Source organism: Mytilus edulis, chromosome 11 (assembly GCF_963676685.1).
Source record: "Mytilus edulis chromosome 11, xbMytEdul2.2, whole genome shotgun sequence".
NCBI lineage: Eukaryota > Metazoa > Mollusca > Bivalvia > Mytilida > Mytilidae > Mytilus > Mytilus edulis.
Window position 1 is genome coordinate 15,683,679 of NC_092354.1, and position 12,923 is coordinate 15,696,601.

Below are 12,923 nucleotides of genomic sequence, written 5' to 3' on the forward strand. Positions count from 1 at the left end.
TAAATCTTTTTTTCAAAGGCAATTAACCCTTTATCCTCGGTTAATATGGAAATTTCACATTTTTCACACAAAGCGGAATAGAAGGCGCACATATTCGCAGGGGACAAAATTTCGCCGTTTTATGATTCTGAAGTGTAAAAACGTCTAATCTTCATCTTCATCTTCATCTTCATCTTCAATGGCTTTAATATGCCCATAAATTATATTTTTATAACAAATATGCCGATTATTTTTTTAAGAGGGGGGGCAAGGGGTTTAACTGTTATGCTGTTATGGGGCATTTTAATTCTTTGTTATCTGTTATTCTGAAAATATATTTACTGTTAGCTGTTATTGTCTTATTCTTTGTTAGCTGTTATAGGACTATTATCTATTTTGTTATCTGTTATTGTGAGAATCTATTTGCTGTTAACTGTTATTGAAAATTGGAATGTTAGCATTTTGACAGCCAATCTTCCGTAGAAATTGAAGATAATTGAAAATTGTGTTTTGAATGGATAATAGTCTCATTGGCACGCTTACCACATCTTCTTAATCTTACAATGTATATCTTTTGGGGTCTTTCTACTGGTAATATCGGGTGGCCTTGTATTTGCAGAAGAATTTCAGTAACATACATCACATAAACATATTACAATCAATTGGACCCAGGACCATTCCAGTATATACTATTAGTATCCTTTGTAATAAATTCCGTTGTCTGTGAACATGTAGCATTTTGTACAAATTATAATTCACTTATTACTTGTACAATAACTTATAGTATGGATTTTGTTATATAAAAAAAGCATTGGTACACCCTATAGATTTTTTTTTATTCAATGACCACATAATAATCTTTATGCTGTACTATTACACCACTGTCCCTGATTAGGGGAGGATTGGACACCAACTAGCATGCTTAAGTTGACGCAGTCACATTCTGTATGTGCCTATTTCGAAGTCAGGAGCCTGGATTCAGTGGTTGTAGTTTGTTACTGTGTTACTAAGTTTCTCGTTCACTATTTTGTGGATAAATTAGGCAGTTAGTTTTCTCCTTTGAATTGTTTTACACTACTGAGTGGTATGGGTTTGAATTATGGCTTTGGGAATTATACAACATCTTTTTCTTTTACCATTTATATTATAAGTGTTACTCCCTCTCTTTTCATTTAAATGAAAGAGAACCCTGACCACCATATTTTTAAACGCTTTTTAACTGCTTCACATGGCGAAAATTGAAGCTCAGAAACCATTGATGCAAATAAAGATGTGTCTTCAGTTTAATTTTTCGACAAATACCCTTTTAAAAATCCTACAGCTTCTACAATGCTGTATCCAAATTTTCCATATTCTATAATTTCACATAAGATGCATGATTGGTGTTTCACTTGGTGTCATCCAAAATTTCACTAGGTCAAATTTCTATTTTACTATCAGAATTGTCACTTGAGTCAATTTCTATTATCAAAATAACCATAACTGGCATGTGTGTGTCAGTTACATGTCCTGTCTCCACTGATCTGGGTATTTTTGTATTTTATCATGAGGTCATTAAATAAAAAAAACATATTGGGCATCAATGTTTTTTTTTATTACTTGTAAAGTACAAATGTATATATATTGCTTTTCAAAAATAAAAAATCTAAAAATCAAATTGATAATAAAGTGTCACTGGCTGCACTACTTTCAAAAATTAAATAAAAAAAACTAAATCATTAAAAATTGATCCCTCAAATGCCTTAGATTAAAAATATCCGTATATCAAAAACAGAGACTAGTAATTTCGTTCAGAAAAATTCAACATCCATACTATAACTTATTGTACAATTTACGGAAAAAAATCAACCAAGGCAGAACTGCCTCAACGGCCGAAACGTCTTGTTTACACAAATTACAATTTTCTAGGTCCATACCACAAGTTATATACTAAGATCTACGAGTCATCTACTTGATTGGTCCTGGACAGATTTATTTTCATATTTCATTTACTGTTATCTGTTATTGTCCCTTTTCAATTCCTTGTTATCTGTTTTTCACCAAATCAATTCACTGTTTTGCTGTTATGGGGACCCCCCTTGCCCCCCCCCTTTTAAACTTACACAAAATTTCGGAACTGACCGCAAAGGACTAAAATTTATACGGACAACGATTTTCGGCCAATTTCCTGAATGAAAAACACTATTTCAAAGAAGTATTTTTTATTAGTTCTTTGACTGATAGCCCTAAATTTAAGATCTTTGCACCTTTAAAATGTCTGCTATTCATTTAGAATAAAATTGATTTGATAAATATTGTTTAAAGCTGCAGTTATTTGGTTTTAAATAGATGTGTAAAAACGGCGAATATGTGTCCACCTTTGACAAAACATCAGGAAATTTCAAATAGCCTTTAATCTAACTTTTCAGATGAACTTTTTCAAAGAAACACGTTTTCAAGCTTAGAATATTTTGCTTTTGATGTTATCTTCATATTTATAAAGAAATATCAGAATACTTCAAAACGTAAAGACCTGAACATAAACATGATAAACTACAGAAAACATGGAAAATGAGCACCACAATCTATTTTAAGTTTTTCCGACGCTTTCAAAGACTTACTGCATTATGCATGTTATTAGAAAAATATGCATACCCCCTTGAAGTTAAATGGTCGTTCCCTTAACAGTTCTAAGAATTACACACACACAATGATAATATTTAAGGACAGCCACAATTATATTTTAAGGTATACTTCAATATCTATTGAAGCCCACACTTTTTATAATATTTCAAGACCTCCACATGTGATCAAACAAATTTAAAGGCGAAGGGATATTAATTTTGGAAGTATAATATTAACCACATTTACTATAAAGCAAATGAACAACGTACATCTTTTTAGCTCACCTGGCCTTTGTCCTCTGAAACCACTAGGCCATATTAATCCAAACTTGGCCACACTCATCATTAGGGTATCTTGTTTAAGAAATGTGTCCGATGACCCGGCCAACCAACCAAGACGGCCGCTATGCCAAAAAATATAGGGGTAAAATGCAGTTTTTGGCTTATATCTCAAAAACCAAAGCATTTACAGCAAATCTGATGTAAGGAAAATTGTTAATCAGGTCAAGATCTATCTGCACTGAAATTTTCAGATGTATCGGACAATCCGTTGTTTGGTTGCTGCCCCTGAATTGGTAATTTTAAGGAAATTTTGCTGTTTTTGGTTATTATCTTGAATATTATTATAGATAGAGATTAAACTGTAAACAGCAATAATGTTCAGGGGCGGAACCAGCCATTTTGAAAAGGGGGGGGGGGTTCCTAACCCAGGACAAAGGGAGGGTTCCAATTAAATGTCCCCATTCAAATGCATTGATCGTCCAAAAAAAAGGGGGGTTCCAACCCCCGGAACCCCCCCCCCTCCTGGATCCGCGCCTGATGTTCAGCAAAGACCTTAAGTAAGATTTACAAATAAGTCAACATGACCAAAATTATCAGTTAACCCCTTAAGGAGTTACTGCCCTTTATAGTCATTTTTTAACTATTTTTTGTAAATCTTAGTAATCTTTTACAAAAATTTTCTCTTCTGAAACTGCTGGGCCAAATTAAACCAAACATGGCGAAAAATAGAACATAGGGGTAAAATGCAATTTTTGGCTTATATCTTAAAAACCAAAGCATTAAGAGCAAATCTGACGTGAGTAAAATTGTTTATTAGTCAAGATCTATCTGCCCTGAAATTTTTAGATGAATCGGACAACCCGTGGTTAGGTTGCTGCCCCTGAATTGGTAATTTTAAGGAAATTTTGCCGTTTTTGGTTATTATTATTACAGATAGAGATAAACTATGAACATCAATAATGTACAGAAAAGTAAAACCTAAAAATAGTTCAACTTGACCAAAATGGTCAATTGACTACCTAAGGAGTTATTGCCCTTTATAGTAAATTTTTAACAATTTCATAAAATTTGTAATTTTTTACAAAAAACTTTTCCACTGTAACTACTAGGCCAAATTCATTATATATAGGGATAATTGTAAGCAGCAAGAATATTCAGTAAAGTAAGATCTACAAACACATCACCATCACCAAAAAACAATTTTGTCACAAATCCATCTGTCTCCTTTGTTTAATCACATAGACCAAGGTGAGCGACACAGACTCTTTAGAGCCTCTAGTTTTATTATTATTATAGGCATAAACAAATAAAATAGGACACTGATAGCATATATATATTCAAATTCTGTCAGATGACAGGCGATTTCATAAGATATACAGGAGGTCAACTGAAACTAGTCGAGTAGACCCATCAAACAATCGTTACGCTGGGACTGATGTATTAGTCCGATGAGTTCGGGATGAATATTTCTACAAAGTTGATATATGTTCATATTATATTTGATAATTCACAAATATTAAATGATCATTATTCTGAGAATGCATAGCTCTAAAACAAATACGAGTTCCGACTTCAAATTTTGTATACTCATGTAAACCAAGGACGTATATTAGTTATACATCCTTGTGTAAACACAATCGGCTAAGGCAAAAAATAAATTCAGAGACTGACATACATACTAGTCATATTAAACTTGAATTTTCAATACATACAAGTACATATGGATAAAATTAAATGACTGGCAAACCGTCCCAATATATCGTAAACACATATGCCGTCTCTGTATAGCGGGGCCCCGCTCCGGTCATGCTTCAGTGATTCTCTATACAATCAACCAAATTTTTCCCAGGAAAGGAGGGCCCGCGGCCCCTGGGCCCTCCCCCTAAATCCGCCTCAGAGAATTTTTGACAACAATTTTGACATCTGACGTTGCTTTGAACTCGGACATACAGTATTACCAGAGACATATAATACATATATACATGTATTATATGTCTCTGGTATTACTTATATATTATTGGTTATATTAGTATAATAAAATAGTCCTAGCTTTAATTTGCAACATGACAATATTATATATATATATCGTTTTTAGATTTTATTTACGGATCTGAAACCATATAGTCATTCCTTAATTCATATCCTTTTAGTCGATGCTGATAAATGTATAGCCCACCATGCTTGACTGGACAAAATTGTGACGTCACAATACACTATACCATTTGATATATAAAGGACAGCTCGCACCTGCTTACGGAAGAATGAGTTATCAATTATACAGAAACACAACTTTGGGACATACTCTTCAAGAAAGTTTGGACGATCTTATTCAAGTATGAAATATATATTTTCGTAAATATCTTGAATGAAATGTGTTAGAATGATTAAATGGCCGTGTTTTGAAAATCCAGCAAATATGAATAAAATGGAAGCCTTTAACAGGCTCCGTAACAGGGCGCAAAATTATCTGTAAACGGGGGAAATTTAGTTCCACAAGAAGTAACTTTTCTATAAAAGGGGTATTATTCTTCTGCAAAACAATGTATATTGAATCAAATTATACACTTGAAACAACACATTAACTACTATTTATTGTAAAATCAATTACAAACGAAAGTGAACCAACGCCTGGTGAGTCTGTAGTACGGTAGAGTCCATAAAGTGGATACCCGAGGGTATGCAGGGTCGTTATGATAAAAACATAAAATGTAGAGAGTCTTATAACAACAACACTTTAGGGACTGCTGCAGAAAATTTATTGATCGACATGTTTCGGTGCCTAGGGCACCGTCATCAGGATAAAAACAATACATAAAATCATGTTGAAGTAAAAAATCGGGTTGTTAAAATTTAAACGTCACAATGTAACAATGGTAAGTAACGTTATTAATAGCAACGTACTGAAAGTGAAAGTGAAAGTTCATTGGAAGTATGTAAATAAATTATAAAAAGAAATTAAAAATAAAATGTTTTTGTTGTGAAAATGTTTGTTAAAATTATTCTGCCAACATGTGTTTGTCCTCTTGCATCGTGGAAAGAATAATACAATAAGTTGTCAGGCTGTGTATATACTGTATAGGTTGTGTGGTCTGAATGTTCTGTTAACTTTCTTCCCCAAAATAGACGACATTTTATCAGCAATTCCGTACCATTTCGACTGGCTTCCCTTGGCCAGAGGTACTGCTTCCAATCGCGTCAGGAATGCTGTAAAAATGTTTCGGTCGCCGAAAGTAAAGGACAAAGTATAAATATCACTAGTCTATGTTGAATTTTAACTATGTGTTCGTTCATCAAACTATCGGGAATGGCCAGTAATCTGTAAAAGTTGTTGTATCTCGAGGGTTGTATGTTTAACATATTTTCGGGAGCATCAGATTGAATTTGAAGAATACGAAATCGGGTGCATTTAATTTCAAATGAATTCTGTTAGAGAGAAATAATTTCCTATCACTGTTCTTTTCCTCCTTAAGGTTCGTTTTGGGTTAAGATGGTCCGTTATTATCGATTTCTTTTCTTGTGGTTGATGGCAGCATTCTCGGAAGGTTCCTGTGGGTGCCTCAATAAAATATAACTTTGTTTACTCTGTGCGAATAGCTAGTATGATTAGCGCTGGTTGCAACGGCGGTTCCTTAAAAGGAATGCAGGGGTTCACGATAAAAAAATAAAATCAATTACAAACGAAAGTGAACCAACGCCTGGTGAGTCTGTAGTACGGTAGAGTCCATAAAGTGGATACCCGAGGGTATGCAGGGTCGTTATGATAAAAACATAAAATGTAGAGAGTCTTATAACAACAACACTTTAGGGACTGCTGCAGAAAATTTATTGATCGACATGTTTCGGTGCCTAGGGCACCGTCATCAGGATAAAAACAATACATAAAATCATGTTGAAGTAAAAAATCGGGTTGTTAAAATTTAAACGTCACAATGTAACAATGGTAAGTAACGTTATTAATAGCAACGTACTGAAAGTGAAAGTTCATTGGAAGTATGTAAATAAATTATAAAAAGAAATTAAAAATAAAATGTTTTTGTTGTGAAAATGTTTGTTAAAATTATTCTGCCAACATGTGTTTGTCCTCTTGCATCGTGGAAAGAATAATACAATAAGTTGTCAGGCTGTGTATATACTGTATAGGTTGTGTGGTCTGAATGTTCTGTTAACTTTCTTCCCCAAAATAGACGACATTTTATCAGCAATTCCGTACCATTTCGACAAACATTTTAACAAACATTTTCACAACAAAAACATTTTATTTTTAATTTCTTTTTATAATTTATTTACATACTTCCAATGAACTTTCACTTTCACTTTCAGTACGTTGCTATTAATAACGTTACTTACCATTGTTACATTGTGACGTTTAAATTTTAACAACCCGATTTTTTACTTCAACATGATTTTATGTATTGTTTTTATCCTGATGACGGTGCCCTAGGCACCGAAACATGTCGATCAATAAATTTTCTGCAGCAGTCCCTAAAGTGTTGTTGTTATAAGACTCTCTACATATTTATTGTAAATTACTAAATATGACCAATAAAAATTCACAAAAGGTCAAAGGTAAAACCATGCCACTCTTTTGCAGCCTGTCATTCATCAGATATATATGTTCAATAACTTGCATTGCCAGATAAGCTGAATATTTGTGTTGATACACCTTAAATACAAAGAAAATATACGGACTCCAAATAATTAAGACATCGGGAAGCTAAGGCAATTATACATTTTTGGTTTGAGGTGTTCCTGCGATGTAAGGCCTCAAAGAAAAAAAGATAATAGCCACGTCATAACTATGTCGATGTAAGGCGTCAAAGAAAAAAAATTATAATAGCCTTTGAAGATGTCATAATTATTTGGACTATAAAAAACCCAATCCCTTTGGTCTGTCCATTTTATGGCAATTATACATTTCGTGTTCACAAACCTTTTCCATTTAAAGGAGGTGGTAGTAAAATCTTTCAAAATGTCAAACTTTAATGGTAATTTTTAATGCATGACAATAAAATGTACTTTTCCTCTTAGCTGTGGAACTGTCAGCAAATAGTTTTAAGATAAAATGAGAGTTCAGCTATATTTCTCTATGAAAATTAAAAAATCAACAGATTTTGACAAATCACCTGAAATAACATTACAGTAACAGCAATTATTTGAGAGCTCTGACGAATCATGATATGGCTAGTTTGATAAAATTTTAATCAATTTGATGCTTTTTCGTAGCTGCAAATGCAGGTCATTCATTAGGAGGCACTACCTGGTACTTTTACCCTCCTATGCTATTGACAAGTACCGCCTAAATGTAGGAATTTTTATATAAGATAATCGTGGAATAAATTGAAAAGTACCACCTAGAAACGTGGAAAGTACGAGTCAACATGAAAGATAATGAAACCCCTGCAAATGACGGTCTTTGTTTCATTAATACTAAAATGTCTCAAACAATGAAATGATGATTGATCTTAATTTATTTACAGTGCAGTCAAATCACACCACAGTTAGCCCTTAAAGTTTTACTGCAGTTTGATAAAGCAATTAACAATGCACTGGCCAACAGAGTTAAGAACAGGATACAGTTGAAGGTATGTATATATATACTGAGTAAAAAAGAAAGTAGAATGCTGGGTTGTAGTCTGCAGCGTAAGCCACTAGTTCGATGCACCAGACTCTTTAATATTGATAGAGACTATGGATCATTTTTAAAATTTTATATAGTCATACAGGGAAAAGTTTTGATATTTTGTTTCTGATGATAAAATGAAAAAGTTTTTGTCACAGACTGGGCTGATATCAGGTCGTTGGAATAAAATTGGAGAATTTTTTTTTTTTTTAAACAGATTGGACATGTTCATGATGTTGGACTGCTGTTAACTAGTAAATTTTACTTTGATTGTATTCAAATTTTGTTTTTTATGACAAAATTGGTTCAGAGAAGAAGATTTTTTAAAAGTAAACTAAAAAAAGACAACAGATAAAGGACAACAACAAATATATGAAAATTTGTCAACACCAAGAGTAACCAGTCTTCACGACGAGTGGCAGCCCAGGCAGCCCAGTCTGGTAAAATTGCTCTCGGGCCTGTAAAACTCAAACCTACAGGCCAACAGAATCTTAACTAAAAACTTTCAAAAATTGAGCTGCGGGCCTGTAGATTTAGCAGTTCAGCGTGAAGACTGAGTAACTGTCCAAATCTTGAAAATGATAACGATAGACATGTTAGGTACAATGTATAAACTTGAGTTTATGACAACAAAATAAAAAACCGCTAGACAAAATATAATTATATATTATTATTGTATTTATTTATATTTAATTATGGCCATGTTCACATTGACCTAAACTCGGTGTTGTGTTAGTGTAACTCACACATAAGTCATAAACTGAACATAATTACGTTCCCATTGATAAAACTCAATGTTTGCATGTAGTTTAAATCCTTTTTTGTCTACATGCAGTCGATAGTCGATGTAGGCCTTGTGTAGGTTAAGTGTACACAAAACTAGGCATTCAGAACTTTAATTTTCCCATGTTTATTTAAAAAAGAAACAATTTTTATATAAAATTGATACTTATAACACTTAATAAAGTTTTTTACAGAAGTATTTGTCTAAACTTGATATATTATTTGTTATAACAACACTCAACGTAGCATTATTAACCCCTTATCAAGACTAGTCCATCATCATTGCCGAACATATAATTCATTTGAAAAAGTCTTCCTAAATCGACTCGATTATTTGCCATTGGTCTTTACTCAAACAATGAATAACTCATAAATGCATTACTGAAAAAGGTGAGGTTGATTGGATTGTTTGTCAAGTATCTCAGATCCGTTAAAATACAATTAGAAATTAAAAAAAAAACGTTACCCCCTCTTTTTTAAATACTCCTTGGAGAAAAAATACCATTTGAAACAAACAGAAAAGAAAGAAATGTAGTAATCCTTAACATCGCAAGTCTTTTTCTTCGTCTGTAAGAAGGCTGATAGAGCCTACGTTTTAAAGGCGTAATCCAGACATCTTTAAATTACTGCAAATAATCTAAAATGACTTTCTTAAAGCAGCAACCACTTTTAACCAAAAAAAAGGGGGGTGAGTCAGAATTTTTTCTCGTGCCAAAGATTATATTTAATTTTTGTTTCGATGGTACCAATTCAACACTATAATGTATGGCATGTATGGGGAAAACTTTGGATTCAGAATATTTGTTCATTCTAATCATCTGCATGATCTGTATGACCCAATTTTTTTAATCAAATTGTGGAAAAATCCATCTCCCTTTTTTTTAGTCAAATGGTCGTTCCGTAACTGCTAGAAAAGTTGTTCGAAAATTTGAATTCGGTTCTACGTAATGAACATTTAAATGACATATAGTTTACAAGTGTGAACAAATCTTATGTAGAGGTACAATGTAGCTAAACAAGATGTATAGATGTGAACAAATTTTATGTGAAACTAGTGTACAATACATTAAACCAAATGTAAACATGTTTACTGTACACAGCGTTTAGTGTGAACACGGCCTATGTCTTGTCCATTTTGCCCTTATCATTTTAATTTAGCAAAAAACTTTGTTTAACTTAACAACAAACTAAATGACAGAATATTTGAAAATAGTATATATAATAGACAGCTAGATTTGTTCAATAAAATTCTTTAGAATGTTTTTTCTTGCTCATAAAATAGAAGAATTAACTCTTGTTAATCATTATTTTTCTGTTTTCAGGGAAAGCTGAACACTTATAGGTTCTGTGACAATGTTTGGACGTTTGTTCTCAACAATGTGGAGTTTCGTGAAGTGCAGGAGTTTGCAAAATGTGACAAGGTGAAAATAGTGGCCTGTGATGGGAAAAGTAAGTTCACAAAACACTCTTTGAATACATAGGGTTTAAAAGGGAGAAAATCCATGAAAAATATGAATATTTATGTTTGTTGCTATTTTACGAAATTTTCCTTTGATCTTGCTGACTGGTAATTTCTCTTCTCAGCGGAGTCGAGTGGAAAATATTCGCTAGAAACTAGGGATAACAAGCTGCTGTCAATGAAATTAACAAAGTTGTTATAGGTAAAGTAGCGATAAACAGATTATCATTGGTCATCTCAACTCGATTACTTTCCTCACTTTCACCTTAACGGCTCAGGCGAGAAAATCAATCTTGTTCAGAAAATCATCAATAAATCTATAAATCATGTAAATACAGATAAAATTGTAATATTAAAATAAATCTTACAGAATATTTAGATTATTATATGCAAGAAAGTCAAAAGCCCAACATTTTGTGTTGCTAGTGTTGGATACATTTGTTTTTGCGCAAGGTCTTGAAATTAAGAAAAGTGTTGATTTTTCACCGTTAAAAGCCTTTAAAAAGGGAGTTTTTCAATAGTCACTCAGACTTGGTTTGGTTAGGGTTCTGTACCCCAAAATGATTTAATCCCTTGAAGGAAGTTTTAATTGAATAATCCTACCGGTTCCAACATTTTTTAAACCTTAATTGTAGCACATTTGTGCTGGGAGCAGCCATTTTGATTGTTTGGGCATAGTAAGATACGGATCTGGATCGGACCGGAAACGATTTTTTTCCGGATTTGAATAAAAAGATCTAGGGTCAGGGGGTTTGAGTCAGGGTCGGTCGGGAAACAGGAAACAGACATATATTTTTTTTGGCCTTACTTTGCTATTGATTTATGATTTCCTTTTCTCTTTGCCAGATGAAGTAAAACCCTGATGTGACAAAGAACCTTGGGATTTTGGTGACCAAACGGTCCAGGTAAGTTTGACAAGTTTACAAAAAAAATTAGGGCAGTAGTGCTGTTCTATTTAGAAAAAGAACATAAGGCATAATGAATATGTTCGATAATCGTAGCTGATGCTGGGTGGGTGTCAAATACAAAATAAATGTAAAAGAAATTTTATTTTTGCAGCTTTGGTGGTTACCCCTGTTTTAAGAATAGAATGTTATATTGTACATGTTGTAACATCATTGTAAACATTACACACACAAAAGATCCACATTAAATCCCATTTGACTGCTGTTGTCAATATTGAAATTATTTTTTTATCTCCCTTTGAACCAAGCTTAAGCAGTGCTGATTTAAAAAAAAAAATGGAGAGTTATTTCCCTTGGAGATACTACATGATATGGATGATCATGGTTTGTTGTCAGAAGTTAAAAATCAGTTAAATGACAGTCTGCAGCAAAAACTTTTTCAACTACTAGTCCGAAGACCAATATTCTGACATTTTTCTTTTTGGTCCAAAAAAAGTTTTGCAAAAACTTACTAGTCTGAAAGAAATTTTACAAGTCTGGGGCATCAGACTAGTGGCTAACTGTGCAGACTGAAATGAGTAGGATTAGTTATTTTATTTTAAATAATGGGAGTAACATCTATCAATTATGAAAATATACATATAAAAGTCTGTCAACTCATGTCTGCATGGTCTGTAGTGAATTTATCATGATAATTTGATTTATTATCAAGGTTTACCACAACAACATCGCCATTAAAAAAAAAACACAGCTTTTCATCATGTTGATGATTTCTTATGCGGTTTAAACATCTAGGCTATTGAAATAAAAATTATATGGAATAAATTAAATTCCAACATATTAGAGGTGCACTTGATAAATATCTTGATTTACAACATATTTTTCATGTTTTATAATTTACAAAACTTTCATCTAAATATTTTTTATTTCAGATTCTCAAGGTCACAGAGATTGACATTAGAGACAGCAGAATCATGGACATTTCAAACAGACAAACGACCAAGATTTATCTTTATTTGTATTGTCAGGCAGCCATTTTGGTTGCTTCATACAAACATTTTTCGAGATTCATATTTGTATAGGTAGTTGTCATCCAAAGGAATTGTGTTGTATTTTTTCTACCAAAAAAAATTCAACTGTGTAAATATCAAGGCATTATTTATGAGATCTATTTTGATAACATTGTAAAAATAGCAAATAAAATTTGCATAAAATTATATCATCTTCAAAGTTATTTCTAGTGAAAACTGGAAAACAAAGTTGTCCAAAATGCCAAAAAATCGAAAGGACAA

The 12,923-nt window shown here is 32.7% G+C and overlaps 1 protein-coding gene across 1 annotated transcript; it reads left to right on the plus strand.

Moving 5' to 3' along the window:
* Positions 1 to 5,040: 5,040 nt before the first annotated feature.
* Positions 5,041 to 12,848, plus strand: LOC139495220 (transcription initiation factor IIA subunit 2-like). The gene is made up of 5 exons (XM_071283444.1): positions 5,041 to 5,197; positions 8,342 to 8,446; positions 10,590 to 10,716; positions 11,573 to 11,631; positions 12,564 to 12,848. The coding sequence occupies exons 1-4, from the start codon at positions 5,126 to 5,128 to the stop codon at positions 11,587 to 11,589; spliced, it is 321 nt and encodes a 106-aa protein (XP_071139545.1). The 5' UTR covers positions 5,041 to 5,125; the 3' UTR covers positions 11,590 to 11,631; positions 12,564 to 12,848.
* Positions 12,849 to 12,923: the final 75 nt, after the last annotated feature.